At 35.5% G+C, this 25,549-nt stretch overlaps 1 protein-coding gene and 1 non-coding gene across 2 annotated transcripts in view; both read right to left on the bottom strand.

Moving 5' to 3' along the window:
* Positions 1 to 25,549, bottom strand: part of RP1 (RP1 axonemal microtubule associated) — a 181,291-nt gene that overhangs the window by 44,653 nt on the left and 111,089 nt on the right. The window contains 11 exon segments of the mRNA XM_065629346.1: positions 124 to 263; positions 2,055 to 2,187; positions 5,880 to 5,966; positions 6,987 to 7,168; positions 7,662 to 7,793; positions 9,371 to 9,449; positions 12,259 to 12,410; positions 19,113 to 19,323; positions 21,701 to 21,891; positions 23,119 to 23,332; positions 25,211 to 25,365. Coding sequence (XP_065485418.1) covers positions 124 to 263; positions 2,055 to 2,187; positions 5,880 to 5,966; positions 6,987 to 7,168; positions 7,662 to 7,793; positions 9,371 to 9,449; positions 12,259 to 12,410; positions 19,113 to 19,323; positions 21,701 to 21,891; positions 23,119 to 23,332; positions 25,211 to 25,365 — 1,676 coding nt within the window.
* LOC135986355 (U6 spliceosomal RNA) lies at positions 7,336 to 7,440 on the bottom strand. The gene has a single exon (XR_010605876.1). It is a non-coding gene; the product is annotated as a U6 spliceosomal RNA (small nuclear RNA).

Below are 25,549 nucleotides of genomic sequence, written 5' to 3'. Positions count from 1 at the left end.
CACAGGTTACTATGGCGCAACATCAATGCTTTCATCTGATAATTGAAAAAGTATGGTATTGGAAGAAAGTAATAAAATAAAACACATAAACCAAATAGGCAAGGAAAATAACTCAGTACTAACCTGTCCTCTTTCAAAATGTGAGTGTCTTAGTCTCCTTTTGCAGGAATCTCCTTGCTCTCCAAATACTGTGATAAATACATCTGCATCAGTCCCTGATGCAGGCAATGTTCCCGTATGAACACTGATTGAGTAAAGAACTTCTGTCAAGAAAAATAAGTGACACAAGACATTATCAAATCAGCCTATTCAGCAATGTAATTACCAAACATTATAAACCAATTTATTTTAGACAAAAGATTAATTTCAAGACCAAGAAATGAAGTTATAACAATTGACATTAATGTTCACATCACAGTACAACACAGTACAGCATTAGAGATGAAATGTCCTTTATGAATCAATGCAACAATCCTTGCTTACATTACAGAAATAGTAAATGCTGTCATAGTTCTGGAGTCTTATCCACTGGTTGCTGAAATAAACTGAAAGAGTCACACTGATCCAAGGCTTTGTAAAAAGCTTTGAATTCTTGTAGGAATCAAAGATCTTAAAAAGACTTAGGGTTTATTAACTCTAGCAACATTTTACCAAAGAAAAAACACAGACATAACAGACAAAATCCACGTTTTGTTCTGGATCAGCTGAATTCTGGTTTAGTCTGGCAGTTTGACAATCATGGGCAATATCAATTACTGTGTTCAGGAGAAATGGCTCAACTATTTATCTAGATATGCATTGTTATTCTTGTTCTTTACCACAAAGGATGGCTTGCTATGACTTTTGGCTGATGAGTTATATAGTACATCTTCCTTGAGGCAGCATGGCAGAGGATTTTTTATGAGTTCTGTAAGCTCTGTGAAGAACTAAATGTTATAACAGATTGTTAAGATGTATTTCTTATTTCTCATTTCAAGATGATTAAGGGAGTGGATCATCTCCCTTATGAGGAAAGGCTGAGGGAGCTGGGTCTCTTTAGCTTGGAGAAGAGGAGACTGAGGGGTGACCTCATCAATGTTTATAAATATATAAAGGGTGGGTGTCACGAGGATGGAGCCAGGCTCTTCTCGGTGACAACCAACAGTAAGACAAGGGGTAATGGGTTCAAGCTGGAACACAAGAGGTTCCACTTAAATTTGAGAAGAAACTTCTTCTCAGTGAGGGTGACGGAACACTGGAGCAGGCTGCCCAGGGGGGTTGTGGATTCTCCTTCTCTGGAGACATTCAAAACCCGCCTGGACGCCTTCCTGTGTAACCTCACCTAGGTGTTCCTGCTCCGGCAGGGGGATTGGACTAGATGATCTTTCGAGGTCCCTTCCAATCCCTAACATTCTGTGATTCTGTGATTCTGTGATTTCCATTTGCAGTCTAGCCTTCAGTTAGATATTAAATGCAAAAAGTTTTAAATATTTTAACTAAGACTTTTGTTTGGAGAGTATAAGGAATAAGAATTCTTTCCTAAATATTTTATAAAATGTGATCAGAACAAAGGAAGATGTTATCATATTTTAAATGCAATGATGAAATGAAACAGATACTGGGGCAGAAATGAGGCTTGAAGAACGTCTCAAAAAAGATTGTATTTTCTTTCTGTGATTCATGCCATTGTGACTTTGCACATGCTTTTTTAGTATCTGTGGTTTAGTTCCTCACCTAGTGTAAATCAGTCATTTTTTGAAAATTTCAACAGAAATTTACTAATTGGACTTTGCACATTTTTCAGACTTTCAAGTCAGTACTTGGCCTGGTGAAAACAATACGTCAGTTGTTATAAAACAATAAAATATTATTGAACAATACACCCTATTAAAAACCCCACAGTTTACACAGGTATATTAACTGGATTTTGAAAAATAATTTTGAGTGTTTTTTTAATATACATAAAGTGCTTTGCAATCTTGCCCATTGTGTTCATCCCATTAAGCAGTTCACAATTTTGTGTGCATGTGTGTGTGCATCTGCTCATGTGTTTATTTTTTATTTCAGCAGCATACCCCTGAGAGGTGGGTTGTCTGGCCTGACTGCTGCTAGCTCTGTCACAGTCTCAGATCCATCTTCTCCAAACAGATATCGGGCTTCGGTGTGAAAGCCCAACTCTTGTTTAGTGTCCAGGTCTTTTAGCCGAAGCTGTAGGCAGAATCAGAAGAAGAAATTTATTTATCTGAATTATTTCATTTCTCATTTCCATCTCAAGAGAAACTGATGTTTCTTCCTTTTGTTAACACCTGCACACACTTTATAAAAGATACCTGATTCTGCATAACAAGAGCTACAGTAGTTGCCACCAGCCACTGATTCTGCACCCTGATGTTTATAGGTGTATTCTCCATTGCATATTGACACAGGCGTAGGACCCATTTGTAGGGAACCAATGAAGGATATAGATTAAATTGACCTGTATATACTTGCAATTTCAGAATGTCAAATGAATGCAGTTACATTAATCTTAATAGCATACACCTATTTTGCAAAAACATTTATTTTGTTGCTTGTTGTTCACGTGTGACTTGCTATGTCTCGGGTAGGATTTTCAAAGCTGGCAGAAATTAGATGTCCAGTGGCCTTCAGTGGTCCCTGTGGAAAGAAAGTTATTTGAAGAATGAATTCCAATTGAAGGTGTGAGTTTAGGTCCAGCTTCATTCCACCTGACTGTATATACCCAGTGGAGACTGACAAATTAGGTTCCAAATCTGTGAATTTACAACCTCCAAACCCAGGAAGCACAGCCTTGGGAGCCCACCTATTCTAGCTACTGATGTAGTCAATATGAAGATCATATTAACAGGAGGGCAACTCAGATCATGAACTTTATCCAAGGTCAGTTTATAAAATACAGAATGACAAACTATCAAGGATATGTAGAAACTTTGCTGCTAGATATATGCAGGATTGAACACGATACATAGCTAATGACTGCAAATCTGAAGAAATGGTGTCTTCAGCCTTTAGAATCTTTTGGAATAGAAATATAATATCCAAGACATGAAAAACAAAACAAAATTAAACAACAAACTTATTTTCATTACAACATTAAGCAACTGAAATTCTTAGGCAGGTATTCCCAAAATTACTATGGTGACTTACTACCACTACTGATACCAGTGGCAGCAACAAAAGCTTGTGGATCACTGTATAGGATACACATACCACTGTTGGGAAATCCTGAGTGTATATTTCCTTACATAGACTTCAAGTGCAAGCTTTTAAATGCATAAGAAATTATAGAACTGAATTATCGAATTGAAATTATTAGGAACCTGGCAGTTCCACTCTTAAAAATTTTGTCAGACTATCTTGCCCTTGAATTCCTAGAAATGTAATTACTGAACAATTTTGATTCCTGCTTATGTTATGTGCCCAATGCTTCACAAGATCAGGCAAAAAGCTTCCAAATGAAAGCAAACAATTTCCCATGGCCATTTCCAGAACTAAACTGCTAACTACTTGAATAAAAAGTGGTTTTCTTACATATAGTATTAAATTCCACTAAAATACAGCCAATTGTTTATCCATTTTGAGGACCTGAAAAACTTAATTTTCTCTCACTAAATGTCTAACTTCTTCTCATGCAAATATATCCTTCCTAACTCCTATCAATATAAACGTCCTTAACTAAATATCAGTAAGTATCACAAAGGCCTATCCATATTATTAATATAATTGGACTAAGTGTTACCTGCATATGCAGGCAGACAACCTGCAGAAACTGGACTCATAAAAATGAGATGTGTAAATTCATACAGACTTTGGCCTTAATATAAAATGTACCTGACAAATTCTTGTTAGTTCTAAGATTACATCTAAATGTGAATTTTATCTCCAATTCACATAATGTTTCTATGTTTAATACAAAAGCAAAATGATTTTGTATTTCATTTTTGAAAGGACCAGAAGCTATTTTTAAGCAAGAAAAAGCTACTCGTGCTACAGTACATAAATTTTCAAAAGTTACAGAAAAGACATAAAGTTTAACTAAGGTTGTATCATTTTCTACAGAGCTGTGTAGAAAACCATAGGAAATAAGAAGAAAACTCTGGTACTCTGAAGCTGCTGTAAACACCAGAATTGAAAAAAACACAGAGGAGCAAAAGGAATGTAGGGATTTTATCTCTTTTTCAGGCTTTGCAGTTTCGTCTGTAATCCGTGGTTTTGTGAAATTTCTGAAACTTTGGCTTTTACTTCTTTAAATTAAGGAGAAAACAAGGAAGCAAAATCTTTTCAATTTGGGCCGGGTTTGACCACTGATTCATAGTGAGCTTACACATACTGACTGCCTCCTGTAGTCTCTATTTCTATATAACGTCTCAAGTTTTTACTGCACTGTAAGAGTCCTATTAAAGAAAAAACAACCTGTTACTTTTTCAATTATGCTTCCATGTCTAAATAACTTATAAACAGATTAATAAATGAGTAATAGATGTTATAAGCATATTACTGGCACAAACAGTATATGTTATTGTGGCTTACGTTTTGGATTGTAAGTACATCAGTAGAAGAGATTACATAGGTCTATAGCAACTATTGACTTCTTGTAGGCTGTAAAATTTATAGCTACTAATAAACCAATTATTAAATAACTTTTACTGTATTTAAAAGTATAAACAAAAATCACTTAGTCATTTGTAGAGGGTTGTCTTTTAAAAGAAAGCAGAAAGCAAGTTATTACATTTATGAATTTCCTGCCATGTTTTGAGCCACCAATTCTGAAAGCTGAAATCTCATATTACATAATCACACAATGGATATAGTGAGGATAGTGTCAAGATATTTTTGAATGCCTTATCAATGGCCTAGAGATGCATATTAAAAATGAGAAATCTGTTTCATTTACCTGTTCTTTCCCTTGTTGCCTAAACTGAGACTACAAAAATTAGCTGACAACATATTTGAGGAGAAAACATGAACAGTATAAACTCCTCCTCTATTCTCAGAGGAGCTCATAAACTCAGACTTAATGTTCCTTTGAGGAACATAAGCCCATTCACATTTTACCCTGGAATGCATCTGTCTCTAGCATTTCCCATCAGAACAGTTTCTGGACTTTTTATTCATTTAGGGAATCACCCTTTGATCTTTTAAATCCATAGTAGGGTAAAGTACTGTGTGGCCCAGTTCAGAAAAACATTCTTTTACTAACTTCAGAATAATTCAGTGCGATGCCCACAATGATTTTTGGGCCCATGTCAAATCATTGACATGATTTTTCTTTGCATTAACCTTCAAGTTTAAGTATTTCCCCAAAGCCCAAGCATTATCAAGCACACCACCTTTTTATTCTGTCTTCCCACTTACCCTGAGGAAAAGTATATGTTGAAAATCTGGTTGAATCATAAGACTGACAACATTAGATCATTTCTCCATCCCTTTTTATGGGAGATCTTAAGTACATATTAAACTACAATCTGATGTTTAAGGCCCACTGATGACCTAGTTTTAATGAATAAATACTAAAGTGTCAGCTTAATTGGTTTCCACAAGTAGATTGCTCTGTGTCAGGGGATTATTGGTATTTGCATGCAGGGATTAACGCTTCCTAACATCAGCAGAAAAGACTGCCTTCCATGTCATGACTATGCTGAACAGATTTGCACATCAGTGAATAGGTATAGCTATAGCTTCAGCAGGCACTAACAAGGTAAATCTGCCCATAGATTTGGAAGCTGCAGGCAATCATCTGTAGACACCAGGTAACTGACCCGAAAGACGAGTGTCCTTGCTACTATGGCGCAAAGCTAAGCTAACGATCTATCTCTCAACAAAAGATATTTACTAGTATTATGAAGAATGTTAGAAGTTTATATGTAGCATATTTGGAATACCTTGTGAAGCTTAATTCCTCTTGCCAAGCATGGATCAGATAACACAAAGGAAATTTTTGTTATATCTCCAATATCACCAAGAGTAAACTGTTAAAAATATAGAAGAAAAAAATAAGTATACATTGTAAGTAACAATTTGGATGACATACTTTAAGACCAAGTAAAAAGATGAATAAAATAGGTAAAAAATACTAGTCAAGGACATTAATGTTAGAGTGAGGAAGTCCCATTAAGATTTAAAGTTAATATGGACTCAAATTTGTACCATTATTTATGTTTATTTTTAACTATGAGAACTGGTTGCAGACCCTAGGCCAACATATGAAAAGCAAGGAAATGCATGACTGATTCTATGTTTCCAAGACAAATTCATACTACTGTGCTTTTCACTTTCCTATTTACCTCCTCTTCATCACATCTTTATTCTCAAACCTGAACTGAAATTTTGAACTCAATATGATTTTTAGCCCTGGATATTGATTCTGTTCTCAGTTATTCTACTGCTCAAAAGAAAGGATGGCTGGTTTCCACAAGTCATATCATACAGTGCTGCTTGTAGCTTTTCATCCTGCAGCAGTTAAGCAAGTGATGCCTTTTATTTTTCCTTTTTGCAAAAGATAATTAATGACTATTTTTTCCATGTTGTAAATAAAACCTTTTGAAAGGAGTGAACTAGGTTCACACACCTGTCCAGAAGCTGCCATTTGCTTCACGTGCAAACTATAGAATTGACATCCCAGGACCAAGCTCATAGTAGAGAGACACAGCTTCCAAGTAATGAAAACAAATTAGTTGAGGTTTGAGAAGTAGAATGTAAAGGAAGTATGGAATAGTTTTATTATTTATTGCCTTACTGGTAAGGCCTGTTAGCCTTACTTCAAAGTCAATGAGGCTTTTTATGTTAAAGTTGGCATTTACTCAAGAGAGTTTTCATAAGTGATATGTATTAGACCACATGTGAGAAGTTCTCCAAGTGCTGTTTATTTAAGACATAGAGGTATAAACATTAACTCTGACAAACAAAAAATCATTCCATACAACTTCACATACATTGGCCACAACTGAAACTACTCACTAAGACTTGTGTGAAATAAAAAAGAAACCAACCAAAAATGGATTATCATTCAGATTCTGAACTTTCTGTGTAGATGATTTCCCTTTTCGTCCAAATACAACAACTTGAATATCTGGAACATCTTCTGGTATTTGTGTACAGTGCACCCATGTTTGCCAATGTCCTCTGCTTTTAGTATCAACATTTTTGGGTGTAAGAGATGTCACAGGTGTTTCTGCATTGAAAACAAACACTTATTCAGAGCCTGTGGTAAGTTCTAAAGCAGTATAAGCCAAAAGATAGAAAATTACATTGCCTGGTAGTGCTGGATCTAGCACAGGCAAGTCAATCAACAAAGCCGTAAAACCTGCATTACTCATTTTATCCCTGTGGTGGTGTTACAAACCCAGACCAGTTGCTTCATGATTCCATGTCGCACTTGTGCAGGGACCATGCCTATCTTCTCTGTATTGTTTCAAGGACAGGATACGTGCTGCCAGTGGAGACTCTTTCGATGCTGCTGTTTCCATCTTCGCCATACCAGGCATAATTTCCTCCTCCTTGTTTACAGAAGGCATGATTCACCTTGGTCAGGGCCCCTGCCCCTCACCATTGGGGTACCAATGCTTTGTTCTGCCTACATTGTGAAGTAGCCGTGTGCTGGCTCTGTTCTGCTCTGCCCCACAGTAGTGATTCACATAAATGAAAGACATTTCTCCTGGTATTACCTTTGAGCGGAATTGCCACTTCTACAAAATCTTTCTTGGAGTGTTTATTGACCCAGTCATTGTGAACAAAAACATGTGCAGAAAAAGGGTAGAAGACTTCTTTTATAACAACTTTTTCCAAGAACCAGTCATCTGATTGAAAATAAACAGAATACTATTAATTTATATCTTCTAAGCAACAAAATGTTCTGCATATGCAGTCAGAAGTTTGTATCTTTAGAAAATCAATAAAATGTTTTCTTTTGATGAACTTCTCAAGGAAATAAGACTTCTGAAAATATAATGGCTGTGTAAATATGTGTTTATGTCTGTTCCCCTACACTTCGAAACATTCAACTTTCTACAGATCTTGTCAAATTAAATATAGTTACAGATTTGATTTAATGATCTATTAGTGTTGCAAAGGACAGAAAGGCTTCTGTGTGAGATCTCTGGACACAAGAAGATCCCAATAGGAAATGATATTATCAATGTCCTAAAGGAAAAAGAATCAGGATTTCTACCATGTTATCCATCAGAAAATCCACTCAGCACACAACTTTCTTTCTGGTGAGGTTCTATGCTATCTAATAAGCCACAATCCTCAGCTGAAGGTTTTTTCTTGATTGAGACCATTTTGTTGATTCTCTGGAAACAAAGCGTTTGAACCTTCAGACCTCAAAGTCTTTGTTAAACTTGATTATATTTCAAGTATTGGTGAAGTCACTGAAAATTTGATCATCCATTTCAATGTTACTATCTAGGAAATAAATGGGAAATAGTCTCCAAATCAGCCTTTCTGAGTTTAACCTACAGAGTCATCTTATAGTCTTGGGGGTTTTTTTGATAAAGACAAAAACACAAAAGATGCAGCTCTTGAACAATCTTGTCTCTGTTATCAACATTATCTGCAGAAGTAGGATATCTGTAGAATCTCTGTTCTGTTGCCTCTAAAAAACACCAGGTCAAAATTGTAGCCAAAGCATTGAAGAAAAGATAAATTCATTGTGCTCCTTACTGTTGCTATTTCCAAGAAGTAAGGAATTTTCTTTAATTCCAACAGCTGCTGTGGAATCAGAAGGAGGAAAAGAAAAAATGCTGCAGGAAGAAGTGTAGTCTTTTTATCTGCCACTCAACCTCACATATGCAGAATCCCTTAAAAAATAATATGTTTCTCAAGGTTTAGAAGAAAAAAAGCTATGAGGCCAGAACAGCCTTTCTTCCATGTTCCACTTCTCAATCTGATGAACTGATTTTCTGTTCTTATCTTTACCTAGAAGCATTTAGTCCTTAAAAAAATTATCTTTTAAAATGAAAATGTCCATCATCTAAAAATTGAGAGAAAAAAAAAGTCAAAAATTGCAAAAGCACGATGCTATATTGCTTCCTGAAAACAAAAGCTTTGTTCAGTTTACTCATAAATACATAGTAACTTTTATAGATAAAAGTTTCACATATAATTTTACCACTTTATATTTTCACAACATCTCCTAGGAATCCTTTGCACATTTTAGTAAAACCAAGCTACACACTTGACATTTATAGTCCAACAGAAATAATGAACATTAGAAAATGGAGAGTTATTCCAGAATTTCTAGGACTTAAAAAAAAAAACCCAAACGCTTGTGATTTTTAATCTTAAATTTAAGACATTTCTGAAGTTCTAGGGTCTCCTAAATTTGATAATCTACATTATTCTTCCCATACATTAGTTGAAAAAAATTGCTGACCTTTTTTCAGACTCTTAAATCCAACAAGAACTTGACTCAATCTGCCAAGGTATACTGCTTTGATTTTGAAAACATCCACCTGCAATATGAAAATAATTTAAATGATATTTTAGTTAAACTTAATATGTGTCTGCTTTTGAATATTTATCAGTTTAGTCCTGTGTGTCTGGTCATTGTTTTGCATCTCAGTGGAAGAAAATTTATCTTGTTTATGCCTTTCCATTGTCTTTGTGTTCATAATTAAACATCATATGCTATAACTGATATTTCCTGATCCAGTGAATATTGTGAATTACGAATTTCAAAATGTTGCTGTATTTAATAGGAAGTCATTTTGCAAACATCAGATACACACACTAGCAATGAAGTGCTCATTTATAATACTTCCATTGACTGAAATAACCAAATCATATAATTTACTACTTGTGTTGAAACTTACTTTGATCTAGAACCTAATCCGAATGAAACTGATGAACAATAGTTGTTTAATAGTTTTGAAAATATGGAGCAATTTCATTTTCACTAAAATTCACAGCTGATATAGTGGGAATTAGGCATGTAAATAGGAATGAAGTGAATAGTATCTGGGAAGGTTTCAACCACTGTGTTATTGGGATAAGGATTTTTCATTTAAGCCATCTCTATAATAGGTCAAATTTTTCACATACAACAGACTTGCATGATGACTAGACCTCATGGAATCTTCTCTTTTTTCCCTACTGTAAATCTTCATACTGTATTCACCTTCTTGGTATATACATGTTTTTCATCTTCTTTGCACAGTCATCTTTCTTCATAATCAATGGGAAAGCTCACATAAGTGTGCGCATGGAAACTGGGGACATACATTGTTTAACATGTGTGCTTGTTGGCCTTTTTGAACTGAGTCTGAAGAAACAAGTTTTGGAAAACTACTATTGATGACTGGATTCATCTACTCTTTTGGGAAACAAGCTGCAGAACATAATCTCCATGAGTAAGTCTGTTTTCTTTATTCTTGTGACTCATCTTGTTGTAGACAGAAACAGTTGTCTTGGAAAGGTTGGGTTGAAAATTCAATTTGAAGACAAAAGTTTGGGACCAATTTGGGGGTTTGAAAACAAACAATAAAAATGTTGTGTTGTATTTTTCCCATAGTTACTGCCAAGTACAATGACATATAAAAATTCATGCTACCTGTGAAAACCATATTGATCACAAGAGTCATTTAGAAAAAAAAAAGCAAAGACTAAGAACAGAGAATTAGCCATTTGAGAGCAAGCTGAAGTAAACAAGACTGTGAGAGGATGAATACCCAAATGGTTGCTACTTGAAATCTTTTCTATAAGAAGAAGATTAGGGTGCTACAGGCCAGGATATAGAAAAGCCTTTTAGGGTTTCAGACAAAGGATTTATACTCCTGAGCAGGCTCATTCAAAAACTGACACAGAATCTGGATTACACAGAAAAAATCCTTGTGAATTTGCAAATGAGTTATATTTCCACTGGAGTGAGCATTCACAGAAGTCAATTGTATTGTTCACATATTTTTCTATATAAGTTTTATTCTTAGAGAAAATTTAACATACATTCTTAAAAAATAAACAATTTAAAATAATCTCAGGACAGTTCAGTTTTTTGAAAGAAACAGGAATCAGTCTCTCTTTCAGCCTGTTCTGTTACCTTATCCATTGCAGCAAGCAGTCTTGCTGTTCAGATTTCTCTAAAGTATTATCTTTAACATATGTTTTATATAACTATTATCTATATCACCGAAAAGATTAATCTATAAAATTTCCCACATTACTCCTTAAAGCCAGATGAGCCTACTATCATGTCATTATCATTTTCAGATTTATTTTGTGAAGTCTGAGCTAGCAGTTTGATCAGTTCTTGATGAACATGACATTGGGTACACATATTCTTTTCCACAATGGAGAAAGAAAATACAAGAATACAAAGGACGTAATGACTAACAAAGATTTAGTTCGGTTTTTATACAAAAAAGCATTGTGTCTTCTAGAATCTTTAGAACTGAAAAGAAAAGCAGATAAAATAAACAGAGGCATGTTTAAAGAATAAATGAAGCATATTGTAAGCAGAATTCTCTAGATTTCTACATCAGAGAACAAACTAATCTGGGTTGGCTGGCAGCAAAGGAATACTTCCTCCTGCCCTCCCAAAAAAAGGATTCCTGTGATTTTATGATTCCTTTAAAATAAAAATTTAAAAATATTCCCAACCTAAACTCAGAGCAAACAGTAGGGACTAGTATAGTATCAGCTAGACATTTCTTTTAGAACTGAAATACGTATTTCCTCTTGAGCTGAAGTTTTAGTTACTTTGTTCTTATGCCAAAAAACACTCCAGGAATTACTCTTCTAGGAAAAGCCCTTTAAGCCTCAAAAAGCGAGAATATGTTTACCATGTTTAAAAGCAATGAGTGGGTGGAAGAATTGGAAACATGAAAAAATAAAACTTTGCTTGGAACACTGACATTAGTGTTCCGGAAAGCTAACAAGAAAAGGTCATGGTCTAAAGTAGGTACAAAGGCAAGATATCCTACAGAAATTTTATCAATTCTATCAGTCATACCTTAACAAAGCACTGAAACCTTCCTGGCCTTAAACGTATGGAATATTAAAACAGAACTTTTAGAGCATATTTAGTCCAACTCTAAGTTAATTCATCAACTTAAGTGTTTCACTGTTGTGCAGTGCTGATGATACGTAAAAAAAGCCTGTTACCTATGGAGACAATCAACTCTTGCTTACACAAGAAAATTATGTCTATATGGAATACAAAACTTTAGTATTTTTGATACTCTGTTCATGAAGGGTTTTATGTAAACATATGTTTTAACAAAAAGACACTCACAGATTCAGTTACATTTTTCCTTAATGTTTTACCTGCCCTCTAGGGAAAGTGATGAAGCTGTTTCTTGAGTTAAGCCATCGTTTCCCTGAGTCACTCTTTTCTCCTTGTATACAAAGATAGGCTTCGCCAGTGGCATCTGCTTTCTTCAAGTCTCCCGTGTGCAAATGGATTGTGTACTCCACAACTTCAGAAAAAATAAACATAGAAAACCAGAAAGTTAGCAGGAGAAAATGTTCCTTGTCTTCTTGCCCAACACTTGCATTATGTACCAATCCTTGGTAGAAACCATTGCAGATTTAATGTCAATCCCATACTGTGTCACAGGACAGGGAGCACAGGTCTCTTCAATCCTGGTGAAATACATAAGCAAAACATTCCTACTGGATAACTCCCTGTTTGGCAATGCACAGAACACAGATTTGTTCTGCTCTGATACCAGTCCCAGAAAATGAGCACTACCGGTTGCTGCTTGGGACACAGGATCTCCTGTGTACTGTCCCCTTCTCCTAAGGTAGGGAATCCTTTCTAAGAAATGCTTCATGTTTACATGCTCTTTGGAAAATGATGATTTCTAAGACTATTTACTCATATTTTTTCCTCCTTCCTGCATGCCTGCCTGCCTGCCTTCCCTTTCTGTCTATCATTTTCTCCTTCGAATAAAATGGGAGCTTACACTTGTAAAGTGGCCTAGAAGAATGCTGGGACCTGATTGTCTTAAGCTTTAAATTCATTGAATTATCTCTCAATAAATGAACACATCAGGACTATCAAGCTTTCTCACTAGTCAGATCATAATACTATTACAATATTCTTGAGTTAAAACATGTTAATGTGAATCAGAAATAATGAATTAAAAATTCTTTCAACATCAGCTTTTACATATAAAGAGAAAAACCTTCTCACATTTTGTATCAGCCTCCAAAGAACCTTCCATGTACTGTATCATAACCCACAAATACAGATCAGCTAAGTGACACCTGAGTTTAAGGGAGAGCATTCATGATTGTCTCAGCTGTGGTCATAGTACAGAGATTAGAAGAGAAACCTATGGCCACTATGTGGAATTTCTGTTTCCTTACCTATTTTTGACTCTATATGCAGGGGGCTGATGCAGACGAGACCAGATTGCAATAATTCTGAATAAACTTCGTGGAAAACTGCTACGTTCATTTTTTAAATGACCTATTTTAGCCCCTGAGTTTATAACAGAAACAAGGAATGAAGAAACACTTGAACAGAAGCAGATCACAATCTCAATACCCATGGTTACTTGCATCATTTTAACAAGAAGGAGTCCAGGAAAAAAAGAAGAAGGTGTTTTGGGGTCTTGGGTTTTCTTCCTCCTAGTGTTGTAAGTTTGCTCTTACTCAGACTAAAATAATAAATCTGTGTTCACTTGTATAATGCTGGTGCTGTCACTTTAGGAATCTAACTTTGGTGGGTATAATAGTCATATTCTCCTTATGTCGTCAGCAGGTAAAACCAGGTTCTGTAGAAAACACCCGTGATGGTTTCCCATATATTCTAGGGATACACACAGATAGTTAAGAGTCTAAACTTAGATGGTCTGAATGTTCCTCTACTTCCAACAACAAGCACTATTACTTCAGTCTAAGAAAAAAACCTATTATGTTGTGGCAACACAGGTTTGTAAAACACACCTTTCTAATAGTTTTCAGAAGGAGGAAAACACATTTATCTGCTGTAAAATGTCAAGTCACATTTGAGATGTGGGTCATAAGCAAGGCACATGTACCAAGAATATTTTTAAGAATGAATATATCATCCTGAACCTTTTTTTGTCACAACCTTCAAGGCTGATTTTTTTTTAAGGACTGAGCACCCTTAAAACCCAACATTTTACAAGTACTGAGCTATCTTGGACTACTCCAAACTATTCAGCCCCAACTCCCACAACCTTCATAACTGGCACAGTAAGGCAACATCTAGACTATGGGACAGTTATATGCTGGAAAAAGTCCTCCACTCTCACTCTGCCACTTGTCCCTGCCTCCCTGCCTGGGACCTGGCTGGCTGTACATCTGCTTTCCCAGGAAACATGAGTGTGCAAAGAGAAATGGTACTTTAGACAAACTTGAAACCATGGAGCAAATAAGAAGCACTTTCAGTCTCACAATCGACAATGCAAGCCAGAGAGCACTGAAATACACATTATTTAAGACTGAAGTACATATTTCAGTCTAAAATACATCACAGGATACATAAATGTCTCAGTATAGATCCTGTAAACATCTGATATTTTCAGTACAATTTCGTTCTTGAATCAAATTTATTCCAAGATAGAAATATCCCAGTTTAGCCAAACTGTAAAACCTTTTAAAAAAACATAATTATGAGAAATTTCTGGTAGGTTTGAAGATGACTGTTAGAAGCTAAAGCTGTCATTTATTTTCATACGTAGGTGACAGGAAAACAAGGAGGAAAAAAAAAAAGGCATTCTGGGGATATTTATTTTTAAGCTTTTCTTACAGCTCTTTTCAAAAGCTGGCGCTATTCATATTGAGTGTTATAATCAAAAGGCCTGATTTCAAATATTGTGACATATTATATAGCTATTTCTTTATATGTTTAAAATAAAAAGGTCACATCACATCACTGGAATAAGGATTCTAAAGTGTGTGTTTGCATACTGATTGAAAAACTAATATCTGAAAGGATTCATTAAATGATAAGGGCTGCTAATAAAGGTATGCTCATTGCAATAAACTTCTGAAATGTCTTAGTTTCTCTTCATCTTCTACTATGTGGGGATGCCATCTGAGAAAATCTGTTTTCTGAAAAGTAACTTTATTTCTCTACACTCTATTTACTCAGGGACTTCCCCTGGGATTCTTTTTTTTTTTTTTAATAACTTAAACCAAGAGCTGTAATTGACAGCATCACTCATGTTTAATGATAAGAAGCAAACCAAGAGTTTTCCTCGACTGGTGCTGTAATGTATCTCCTCCCTTTCTTCCAGGCAGCTAAATATACCCTGCCAGGTGAAAGGCAACGCAGCTGCATTAAAGGCAGTATAGCAACATAGACTTGCTCTTCCTGAAGATCCAGGTAGTCGAAAGTACATGAGCTGCCCAGGTGACTCTTTGGCATTTAGCCAACAGCATTTTCACTTTTAGAGGAGTTAGGATATGAAGGTAAGACTCTGTGTTATTAATCTAGAGTGTTGCCTTGCCTGTGTACCTTGGTCACATTAGCAGATTCATTGAAGTCAAAAGGTTACTTGTGTGAATAAGATCGGAACAGTTTTGTCCATAGATCTTATTGCTCACACACGGTGCATTAGAAATCTCAGTGCTGACAATCATCTTTACTGCTTTTGTCCAGAATCATTAATATTCTTAATCAAGAGCTTAGCTTTAATCACATAAGTAGTGTTCAACTGAGATGTACACTGAAATTTAGAAACATATCTAATGGTTTTGCTGAGGCAGTATTTTAACAGAATCTGCTGAATCTATTGATGCATAATTTAAATCTCACTGTTTAAAGTCAAAGCAAATAATTCCCATTAATTTTCAAAGGTTTTGAACCAAGGAAAGGATTTCCACTATATAAATAAAATAAAAATATACAAAGTGACCCCTACAAAGGAGGGCATCACATAAAAGATTCTGAGAAATGGGGTAAAAGTTCTTACGGTGAGTTTGGGACCATTCTCCCTGTCAGCTAACAAACATACCCCAACAAAAAAGATCTACTAAAAAGACACTCTATTCAACCTTGCCATTCTTTGTCTGTTCCAAATCCTACTTAGAAAAGTTCTGTTTCAGATGTAAGCCAACATAGTGCAAAACTGAAAACAATCATCATTAAAAAGGGGAAAAAACATAAAGACAGGACAGAAGGTGTTGCTTTGAATTTTCTTTCTTGTTCTTGTTGACTTTACTATGTGTCGTGTATTCAAATATCATTTGTTGTGATAATTCAGTAACATTTGCCCACAGAACTCTCAATAGCCTTTCAAGGGTGAACAGTTCAAATGATACAATCACATCCTTTCCGAATGTCATAGTTAAACCTTTTACACCATCATGATTTAGTTTTGCAGTGAAATCAGGCAATGCAGGTAATTTTTCCAAGAGGGGGGAAAAAAATAAGAAAAGCAGGGGGGGAAGAAGTGAACTATCAAATGAACTCCTGTTCTCCTGTTGGAGCTCTTTCTCTTACTGTTGTCCTCTGTAGCTCCTCAGGTTCTCCACAGAAATATAAGATGATAGGGATGAGAATGTAGATAGGGCAGAGTAAGGTGCTATATTTCAGAGGTGTCGGATGTAGATGATAGAGAGTTTTTTTCCATATACTTCCACAAAAATTCTACTCTACAAAATGGTAAAATAAATAGAAAAAGGAAATATGGGGAATGAGTGTTCCAGAAGTTATTGTCATAATTCCCCATGGAATAAGTTTTGTTTATAAATGAGTGTTAGGCAACTAAGAATCAAAAGTGAGTACACAGGGATAGTTTTAAAATGTTTATTTGGTTCAATGTCAAAAACATGTGAAAACTAAATTTCATGCATAATCCTGCTAATTTATCACATAAGAAGTCTCATAAAATTAAAATCACCCTTTCTATGAAAATAAAAGTTTAGGAAAAGATCCTTAGTTTATATAGCTACACAGCTAATATGCTCAAGACAGTGGAGCAAATCAGTTTATGCCAGCTGAATATCTGATCTTATTAATCTAGTCAAACGTAAAGGGTTTGTCTAACCTACACAACAGAGTATAGTGAAAGCTGCCTGAGTGAGCAGGAATTTGAGTCAGTACAGGGAAGCAGAACAGCACATTTCCTTCACCAGCTCCATGCCTGAGCCAGCCTGGTTCATGCTGGTTTGGTGCCATGCTTGGGCTGATAAACCTAATAAGTCAAAGGACTGCATTTGCTGAAGCATCTCTAAACTGCTTTCATTTGGAAGATAATATGAGACTTATAATTTATAGCCTGAGCTATAGGTATATATTTCTACAGATAGAAGAAAAAGCAATTTCAGAGATTCACATTTGAATTTTGCTTATTTTTGTTCTGTTGCCTGTTTTTAATTATTAATTGCTTTGTCTAGGGATAACAATGATCTATATAATGCAAAATTGTTCTTCTGTCTTTATTTGAATTTATTCTATCAGGACATTCATTAAAGGCATCTACATAAATGGATGTCTCTTTCAAAGAAATGATGAGAGCAAACACATAAAAATGATCCTTTTTCCTCTAGTAATCAAACTGGAATATATGGAAGTCACTGACAGAAATTTTAGTCTGAACTGGTATTGGGGTTGCAAACAACAAAACTGATATTAACACTTTGAGGTGTAGATCACTGGAACTCCACAAAATGGTTTGTAAGGAACTTCCTAGGTTAGTGGATGCTGGCCATCTTTGGAATCATTTTTAAAGGAGAGTATATACATATATTTTTCCTATAAATTTTCCAAGAAAAACACCTTAACTTTCTAACATACCTCAAAACTGTATTGCTTTGCAATTCAGCATAATGCTGTCTGACAGTATCTCCATTTGTTTCTTAGCATAATTGAGGAATGTATTCTAGTTTTGTTTGTTTGTTTGTTTGTTTCAATTTCTGGAGTTTTTGTAAGTAGTTAAGCAGTTAGCCATTTTGAATTCTGAAAATAATTACTGATGCATATAATTTTCCCCAATCATTCATAAATAAATTGGGTAAATAGAGCATTTTAGCAAGCTGCAGATTTACTATATTCAGCATTGTACATCCTGCATATATACATGCAACATCCGACATTGTTTTGAATCTGACAGATCAAAATCTTAAAATAATTAATCTTTTTCAGTAAACGAATACAAGGCTACTAATTGTTTAAAATTATTCAAAACCACACAAACCCAAAGATTTAAAAGATCTTCAGTGTTTTATTTGTTCAGGTTTCAACTTTAAATGGGATGAAATATTTAGGAAAATCTCCTTAGAGAATAGTGTACAAAAGTTCACATGGAATATTTTATTCCTTTTTCTGGGCCGCTTCCATATTTTTCTATTAGTTTCTGTTTAAACAGAACACTCTTTGTACTATGGCCTCTAGCAATAAACCCCTTAACTGTCACTAAAAGCTTCAATATATGATCTTTACTATCTCCATCAATTCTCTTTATTCCAATGAGCTGAACAGATGGGAAACCTGTCCTTAAATAGCTAGTGGTCAGGTTACCAGTATGCAATTGCTTATTCCTTTCCATATTCCTGGCGGTTCGGAGAAATCACTTTATTATCTCTCTGGCATCATACAATTTACATGTCTTTCTAACAGCAGAGAAACATGCAACTTAATGTATATTTTTGTGGAATATTGCTTGCTATGCTATAAGTTTCCCAATGACATCAATAAAACATTAGTGCAACTGAATTCTTGTATATCTCCTTGCTGGCTAATTGTAACACATTTTAAAAATTCTATCTCCATTTTGTAAGAGGCCTTTTCAATTCTTCCAGTCTTAAAAAATTTACTGTGTTTCTAGGTCACATACATTTCTTTGTGAATAAGAAGATTCAGGTAACTTCACACAGTAGGTGATATTTTATATACATCTTCAGCTGACGTAGTGTTAATTTGAAGAGATAATAAATAATCAACAGCTAAAACTGGAACATCATCTACCATAAGCCAAATCCTGTGTTTGCTGTCAGCAATTATAGCATCTGCCATAATCCTGATACCAATGATTTGTTTTCTCAGCTTTCTTTTGTGACAAATGCATGTGCAAAACCATTGTATTACTTACTATCAAATTCTTGTAGAAATCCTCACACAGTATTTTAGGCCCAAAAGAGATACACCGGTATTCCAGTGACAGATCCTGACCCTAGTAACAAAAAATGACTTAGCTTACCAGGCAAAGGCTCCTGATCTGCATAGAGAGCTGGCAATTCCACACATTTGTCTTCATTAGGGTTGAACCAGCAGTCAAAAGCTAAATACATCTCTTCCTTTGTGCCCGTGTGCTTCATATGCAGTAAATCTAAGTGCCATGGCTGCTTCAGCTCACTGTGTGGGCCAGTTACCTGAACTTTGTATAGAGAGCCAATATCTGCCAGTTCATCCTATGTGAGAAAAAAGAGAAGGTGAATGGATCTCGTTCTAATTGTGCCAGATCAAACATAGTTGACAGGTGTATGGAACAGTTGAACAAACTTCAGTAGTTAAAGAATTGGGAAAGATTTAAAACTGCTACTATTTTTCCCTTTTCTGATCAATACAAAATTGATTCACTAACATGAATGAGGAGATGAAATGCTTGATATTTTATATCAGGGAACAAGTGATGGCAGTCACTGCTGAAACTTGTACACAGAACAAGGCACTGGTTTTATATATATTACACTGATTCAGTAGACTATTTGCAGGCACAGAAGTTTTAGTCAGTTTTAAACATTTTGAACACTATTAGAAATATTTCTTACAACTTGAAATATAAAAATGGTGCAATTAACTATACATTTGAAGGAGAATTAATCCAATTTTGAGGAAAAACCCAAGAGATCCTCTGTCTTCACCCTGCGCCATGCTTTCATACAGAAGCTGTCCATTAATATCTTCCTCTTCTTGCATTCATGCTTGAGAAAAACTCTTCTAGTTCTACTGGGGATAGTACAGCATCTCTGACATAGCATTGCTTGAGTAAGTGAAAGTAGATGAGGCCTTAGATAACTATAAGGATTGTTTTTAAACCAATAATCTTTCTCTGTAACGGAAAAAGAAGGCAGAAAACAGAAGTTACCTTTTCCTCTTGCTGTTCTCTACTTCTCATATACTTTCCCCTGCTCTTTCATTTCAAATACTGCCCAGCTAGCAGAAGTGCATGTGACCTGACTTCAGCCTTTCCTCTGACAGGGCACTTCCAGTTTCATACTGTTTCTTTACATTTACCAGAGGTTCTTGGAAAATAACTCAGGAAAACCTTCTGGGTACTCCTAATTTTGGATCATGTTTATGATTTAGGCTAGTCTTCTTTGTTCTTCTTTCATTAAAGAAAAGAGGAATATAAAAAAACTCGCCAATTATCTCTTTAGCTCAATCATTTCATTCAGTTTACCTGATTAGTAGGATGAGGAACCAGGAAACAGTTTCTTTTTTCAAGACCGCTTTCTGATGAACCCCAAAATGAAAAGTAATATATTTTCACTCACTCTTCGGGCTTTTTGCCAGGTGTCTTTCTATGCCCACCCCCATTCCTCCTCTCTTTTTTTCCTGATTTTCTCTTGCTACCTGCTTCTGCACTTCCAGCAGTCAATCCTCAAGGAACATCTTTCAGGATGTGGCTTCATAGACATATTTCTCTGATGCAAATCTGGTCTGTCAAGTTCCCACTTCCCTGTTTGTCCACTTTCTCCCGTTCCCTGCCTTGTGTTTGTTTCTGCAGCTGCAGAATGAACCGATCAAGGTTAAAACTAAGGCTGAGGAACCAATCAAGCTTAAAACTTCCAGCTTTCTCACAGGGATCAATGATTTCCTCAACATCCACAAAGGACAAGCAGCGGTATAAGAACAGTACAAGTAATAGTCACAGTTCCCTTGAGTATTGTTCTAGCTTCCAGCACTTCATGGCTCAGGGATTTCCTGAGGCAGAGGAGGTGTCTGCAGTGTTTATCTTCAGGTCAGTACCAAATTCTACTGAACTGGACTTTCACAGAGAACAAAAACAGAAAAGCATAAGAGTAACAAAGCATTGGCACTGAGAAGGAATTATAGCTACAGGAGGGAAGTAAGAGCATTGGGAAGAGAAACAGACTACAATTCAGTGAAAGTGGACCTTGGATGCTTGTCAATATTTCAATTAATGGGTAATAGGAGGAAGGGAAGACAAATTATGGAAAGGCAGAAGAACTGAAAAAAAAGGAGAAAACTTGTGGGTAAAAAGAAGCTGACCAAGAGGAAAAAGAAAGTGATAGTGACAGGCAAAAAAGAGAGAAACCATTTAAGAAAAGGCAGTTTACCTGGAGAAACATGGTGGCAGAGGTAAATAAATTACATTAAATAAATTACATGTAAGAGAAAAATGATCTTTCTGTATGTTTTGTCTCATTTATGATTCTTCCTTCTCCATCATCATCCCCAAAAGCTCTATAGTATCCCATGGCATATTGTATGTTTACAAATTACTTACTCCTGTGAGATCGACAAAACCTGTAAATCAGTACCTGCAGCGTGGTATATGCTGTGATATGCACCAAGGGACTAATTCGCTCACTTAAGCATTCTCAGTGTGAGACACTGGGAGAATCTGCTCATTCAAAACCCATTGTTCAAGCGACAGTGTTACTACCTGCAAACAAAAATGATGATCTGTGCCAATCTACACAGGGGACTTAAAAATCAATTTGGTAGTTTAGTTTAAAGAAACAATCTATCTCAGAATTAAGAGAGTTATCAGCTACACGATTCTTAGGCTTTTCTTTCAATAGAGAAAGGTTGAAATACTTTGATTTGAATTGCTTTTCCCGTAACTTGAAGTGGCAACTTTTTGTGATTCAGGTTGCCATAGAAGACCAAAAAAAGGCATATTGGATCCACTTCGTTGCTCAAGTCAGATCCAGTGATGTCCATTATCCAGAGACCTGATCACTTCATGTTGATTTCAGGCAGTTTAGGACTAGAAATCAATCTTATACCTTTAAAAATGGTCAAAGAGAAAGAGGAAAGATAACAGCGTGAGAGAATGGCATAATATAACAGGACCGTAGCCTTTACAGTACACAAAGCAAGCTCTATTTGCAGGTTATTTTGTATCTATAGCAACAGTTCACTAAGAATAACACATCAATACCTTTATTATATTTTTTGCCAAGAATTTAACAGCTTAATGTTCTTTCTCTGTTTAAAATTTAGTTTCAGAGGTATTTTCTTGATGCCAAGGCATTTTCCTTGTCATGTTTGGAACTAATTACTAAGAGAACATTCAGTCACCTTTTAGAGGTCTAATTAATTGTTCTTAAAAAAGCAATCAATGTTACTAGAGCCAATTTATCATTTGGAAGTACCAGCCATCTGTAGCATGTAGGCACCTAGTACAAAATGAGTAATAGCAATGAACTCCACTTTTAACTAATCTTACCTAGCAATATAACGTGCTGTAACAGTGCGAGACTGACAGGTAAACCTATAATAAACACTCAAAGTATTCACCAGATTCTCTTTTAACCATTCTATGGAAATGGAAAGAAACAACACAGTAAAATGTACTTTCTCCAACTCAGAAAAAAACATGCAACTGAATACCTGCCTATCATGGGCACCTTGTGTTTCTAAGCTGACTTTCTTCCTCTGGACAAACATTTACTTTACATGTAATTGTTTTCACAGGACTGAAGGAAAGAATCTTTTTTACTAGTTCTAAATGGCCAAAGGTCCTGCTGCAAATGTTCTTTGGCCAAATACATCCGGGTTTAAATTTACACAACTCCTGGCATAGTAGGCTTGAACTGAGCAGAAACTGTGCACACCAGACCTGTTGTTTTGTGATGTAGAATAATGCCACAGGTAAAGATTAGGCTCATTTCATTAAGGTAACTTTTCTCTAGATTTCAAATGAGATCCTAAGCTACTTGAAAAGTAGTGCATAAAACTTGAGCTATTTATCCCAATGAGGCTCACACCGCAAACTCTAATCTGCTTTAAATCTTTCATTGAAATGTACTAAATTTAATTTGGATGTCGAGTGTTCTATACACAACACATTAACAGGATGGGATTTTATTAACTTTGACTTTACTAGATGTGGCTTTTCTATAATAGCAAGATCAAACTGAAAATTCACATTTTCAATAAAAGAAAGATAATGTAGAGATCTGAAAGAGTTGTAGCTAAAAAATGCAGGCCAGTTTTGCAGAAGAGCTTACCAACTGTCACAATTTCACAAACAGTCTCACATAACCCCAGATGAGTATCAAGCCAGTTCCACCATGGGAAGACCCATTCTTTGTCTGAGTCTTGTGATTCCTTGACTGTTACCATCTTGAGGTACATCCCAGCCCCGTAGCCTTCTCCATCATGTCCTATGACCACTTTTTGCAAATGACTCAGAGAAACAGCTTCCACCAAAAATGAATCCACCTACAAAAAAAAGGGATACTGTAATAAAACAGAATTTGGACCCAAATATGGTTGAGCTTCAGGGAAGATGTAGTTCTGGGTTCAGTACACACTGATTACACCTAATATTGAATCCCACATCTATCGTTAAAGGTGTATTGTAACTTCATTTGATATTTGGACAATATGGATCGTGTCGTCAATCATTTCATATTACGTTACAATGCATGTGCCTCAACCTTTTGCTACTCAAACAGTTACGATAAGATTTTGGTTCTAATCAAATTTCTATCTTTCAGGGTACTTTTAGTTTCTAAAATTTATCATATGAACCTAGATATGTATTAATAGTCCTAAAGAAAATTTAGAAATCCAAAAAGAATGTGTTTACTCCAAAATGGTTTCTAGATTCTCCAGTAGTCAGAAAAGCCTGTCTTTTTGTTTTTCTTACAAAATGAAAATAATTGTGGAAACAGCAAGTGGAGAAAAAAAGTAAGCAATAGCAGGGAGGAAGTTAAGATGAAGGTGAAGAACAAGTTGAGCAAAAGATGAGAGATGGGAAGGGAAGCAGAATGGAGAAAGAGAGTAAAAGAAAAAGAAAAGTAAACAGGCATTGGCGGATGAGAATAAGGACAATAAACACAACAAGATAAGGAAAAATGTGAAATGCAAAGAAATAAATTATATGCCCCACTAAACTCTTGCTTGTTTTGTGAGAAAGACAGGTGTTCCATATATAGCCCAGCCTTGGGCCAGATGGACCTGATGGTAGCTTATAAAGGTCAATAAGGTTGTGAACAACTGGAGTTTAAATAGCAATAGCTAGGATTACAATTAACAGTAGCATCCCAATAAAATATTAATTAAATAGCAGGAAATTACTAAATCAGATGTCAGGGAAATTTAAAAAGAAGATATTAGCAAACTGATCTCTAAAATATATAGCACGTGCCAAAGTCCTATGTGTTGTCCCTGCTATCATTTAAATAAGAATATTGGAGAAGGGGATTTTCTGCTACTAATATTAAAAGTACTTTCATGTGACAAAAATATTGATTTCTTTTCCAAACAATAGTCAGGACCAACCAGCAAGATAATAATTAAACAGCAGAAATAATTAACTTTTTTAATTAAGCCATTTTAGGACATAAGTCTGTTCATGAAGGTAAATTAAAATGATTATTGTAGAGTGCTATCTATAGGCATATCCCTGAGATATATGCAGAAATGAAATTTAGAAATTCTCTGTGTGTTACTGATTCCACTTTTACCCTACCAAGTGCCGTGGTAAATAATTCCACAGAAATCTGAGACTCTCCTTGGCAATGAACATCTTGGCAACGAGCTTTTTCAAACATCAATATTCAGTGAATGACCCTCTCATAGGAAAGTCTAACACACAAGAAAATAATTTTATTGTTATTGGTCATCTACAATGACTATTTTTATGTGCATTCTCTAAGTGGATTTTTGTCTCTTGTCTAAACTTACTGACTAGACTTTGAGTTAGTGTTTCATGTGGGATTGTGGTTACAGAAACATCACTGATTGCAGAAGTACCACAGTAATTTCTGTAACTTATTTTGAATCACAGATTTTTAATTCCTTGCTACCTGTGCTGTCCTATATTTGGAACCGAAGAAGTAAGAAGCGTGATTACAGAGGTTCTCCCTAGTAATCTGCTTTCTATGCGCTCATGTTGAACATTTTTATCTTGTGGTAATGCTCTTGTGCATCAAGGAAATCACAGTAGCATTGGCCTACTGTGAATATGTGGAAGACAAATTATGTTTTCAAATTCTTGCCCATCTATAGCAAGATACATTCTAATCAGGCATTAAGAGACAAAGTGCAGTACCAACCCCTGCCCATGTAAGACATCATTGTTTGTGCCATTACCTTATTCCTTTGAAATTTTCTTCCTTTTGCCAAAGGTGTATGAAGTTTCCTCACACCTGTGTCCCCTCTTTTGCCACAGAGAGTGATATAAACATTTGCAAAAGTTTCTGCTCCCCAGCGGTCACCAATATGTACAGAGACAACATACTTATAGACTGTACAAAAATAAAAACAAGTTTAAATAAAGCTGATGAAGTACAAGGTGTACTTAAAAGAAAACAGCAACATAGAGTATTTAGTAAGAACACAGCTTGTTTTTATTTCTGCAGCTACCAAAACATCTGCTACACAGTGATTAAATTAGGTTACACTTTATGAATCTTATCTTTTCATGCTAAG

The sequence above is a fragment of the Caloenas nicobarica genome, chromosome 2 (genome assembly GCF_036013445.1).
Source record: "Caloenas nicobarica isolate bCalNic1 chromosome 2, bCalNic1.hap1, whole genome shotgun sequence".
Classification (NCBI taxonomy): domain Eukaryota; kingdom Metazoa; phylum Chordata; class Aves; order Columbiformes; family Columbidae; genus Caloenas; species Caloenas nicobarica.
Note: the sequence above shows the minus strand (reverse complement) of the source record. Positions and strands in the feature narration are given on the sequence as shown.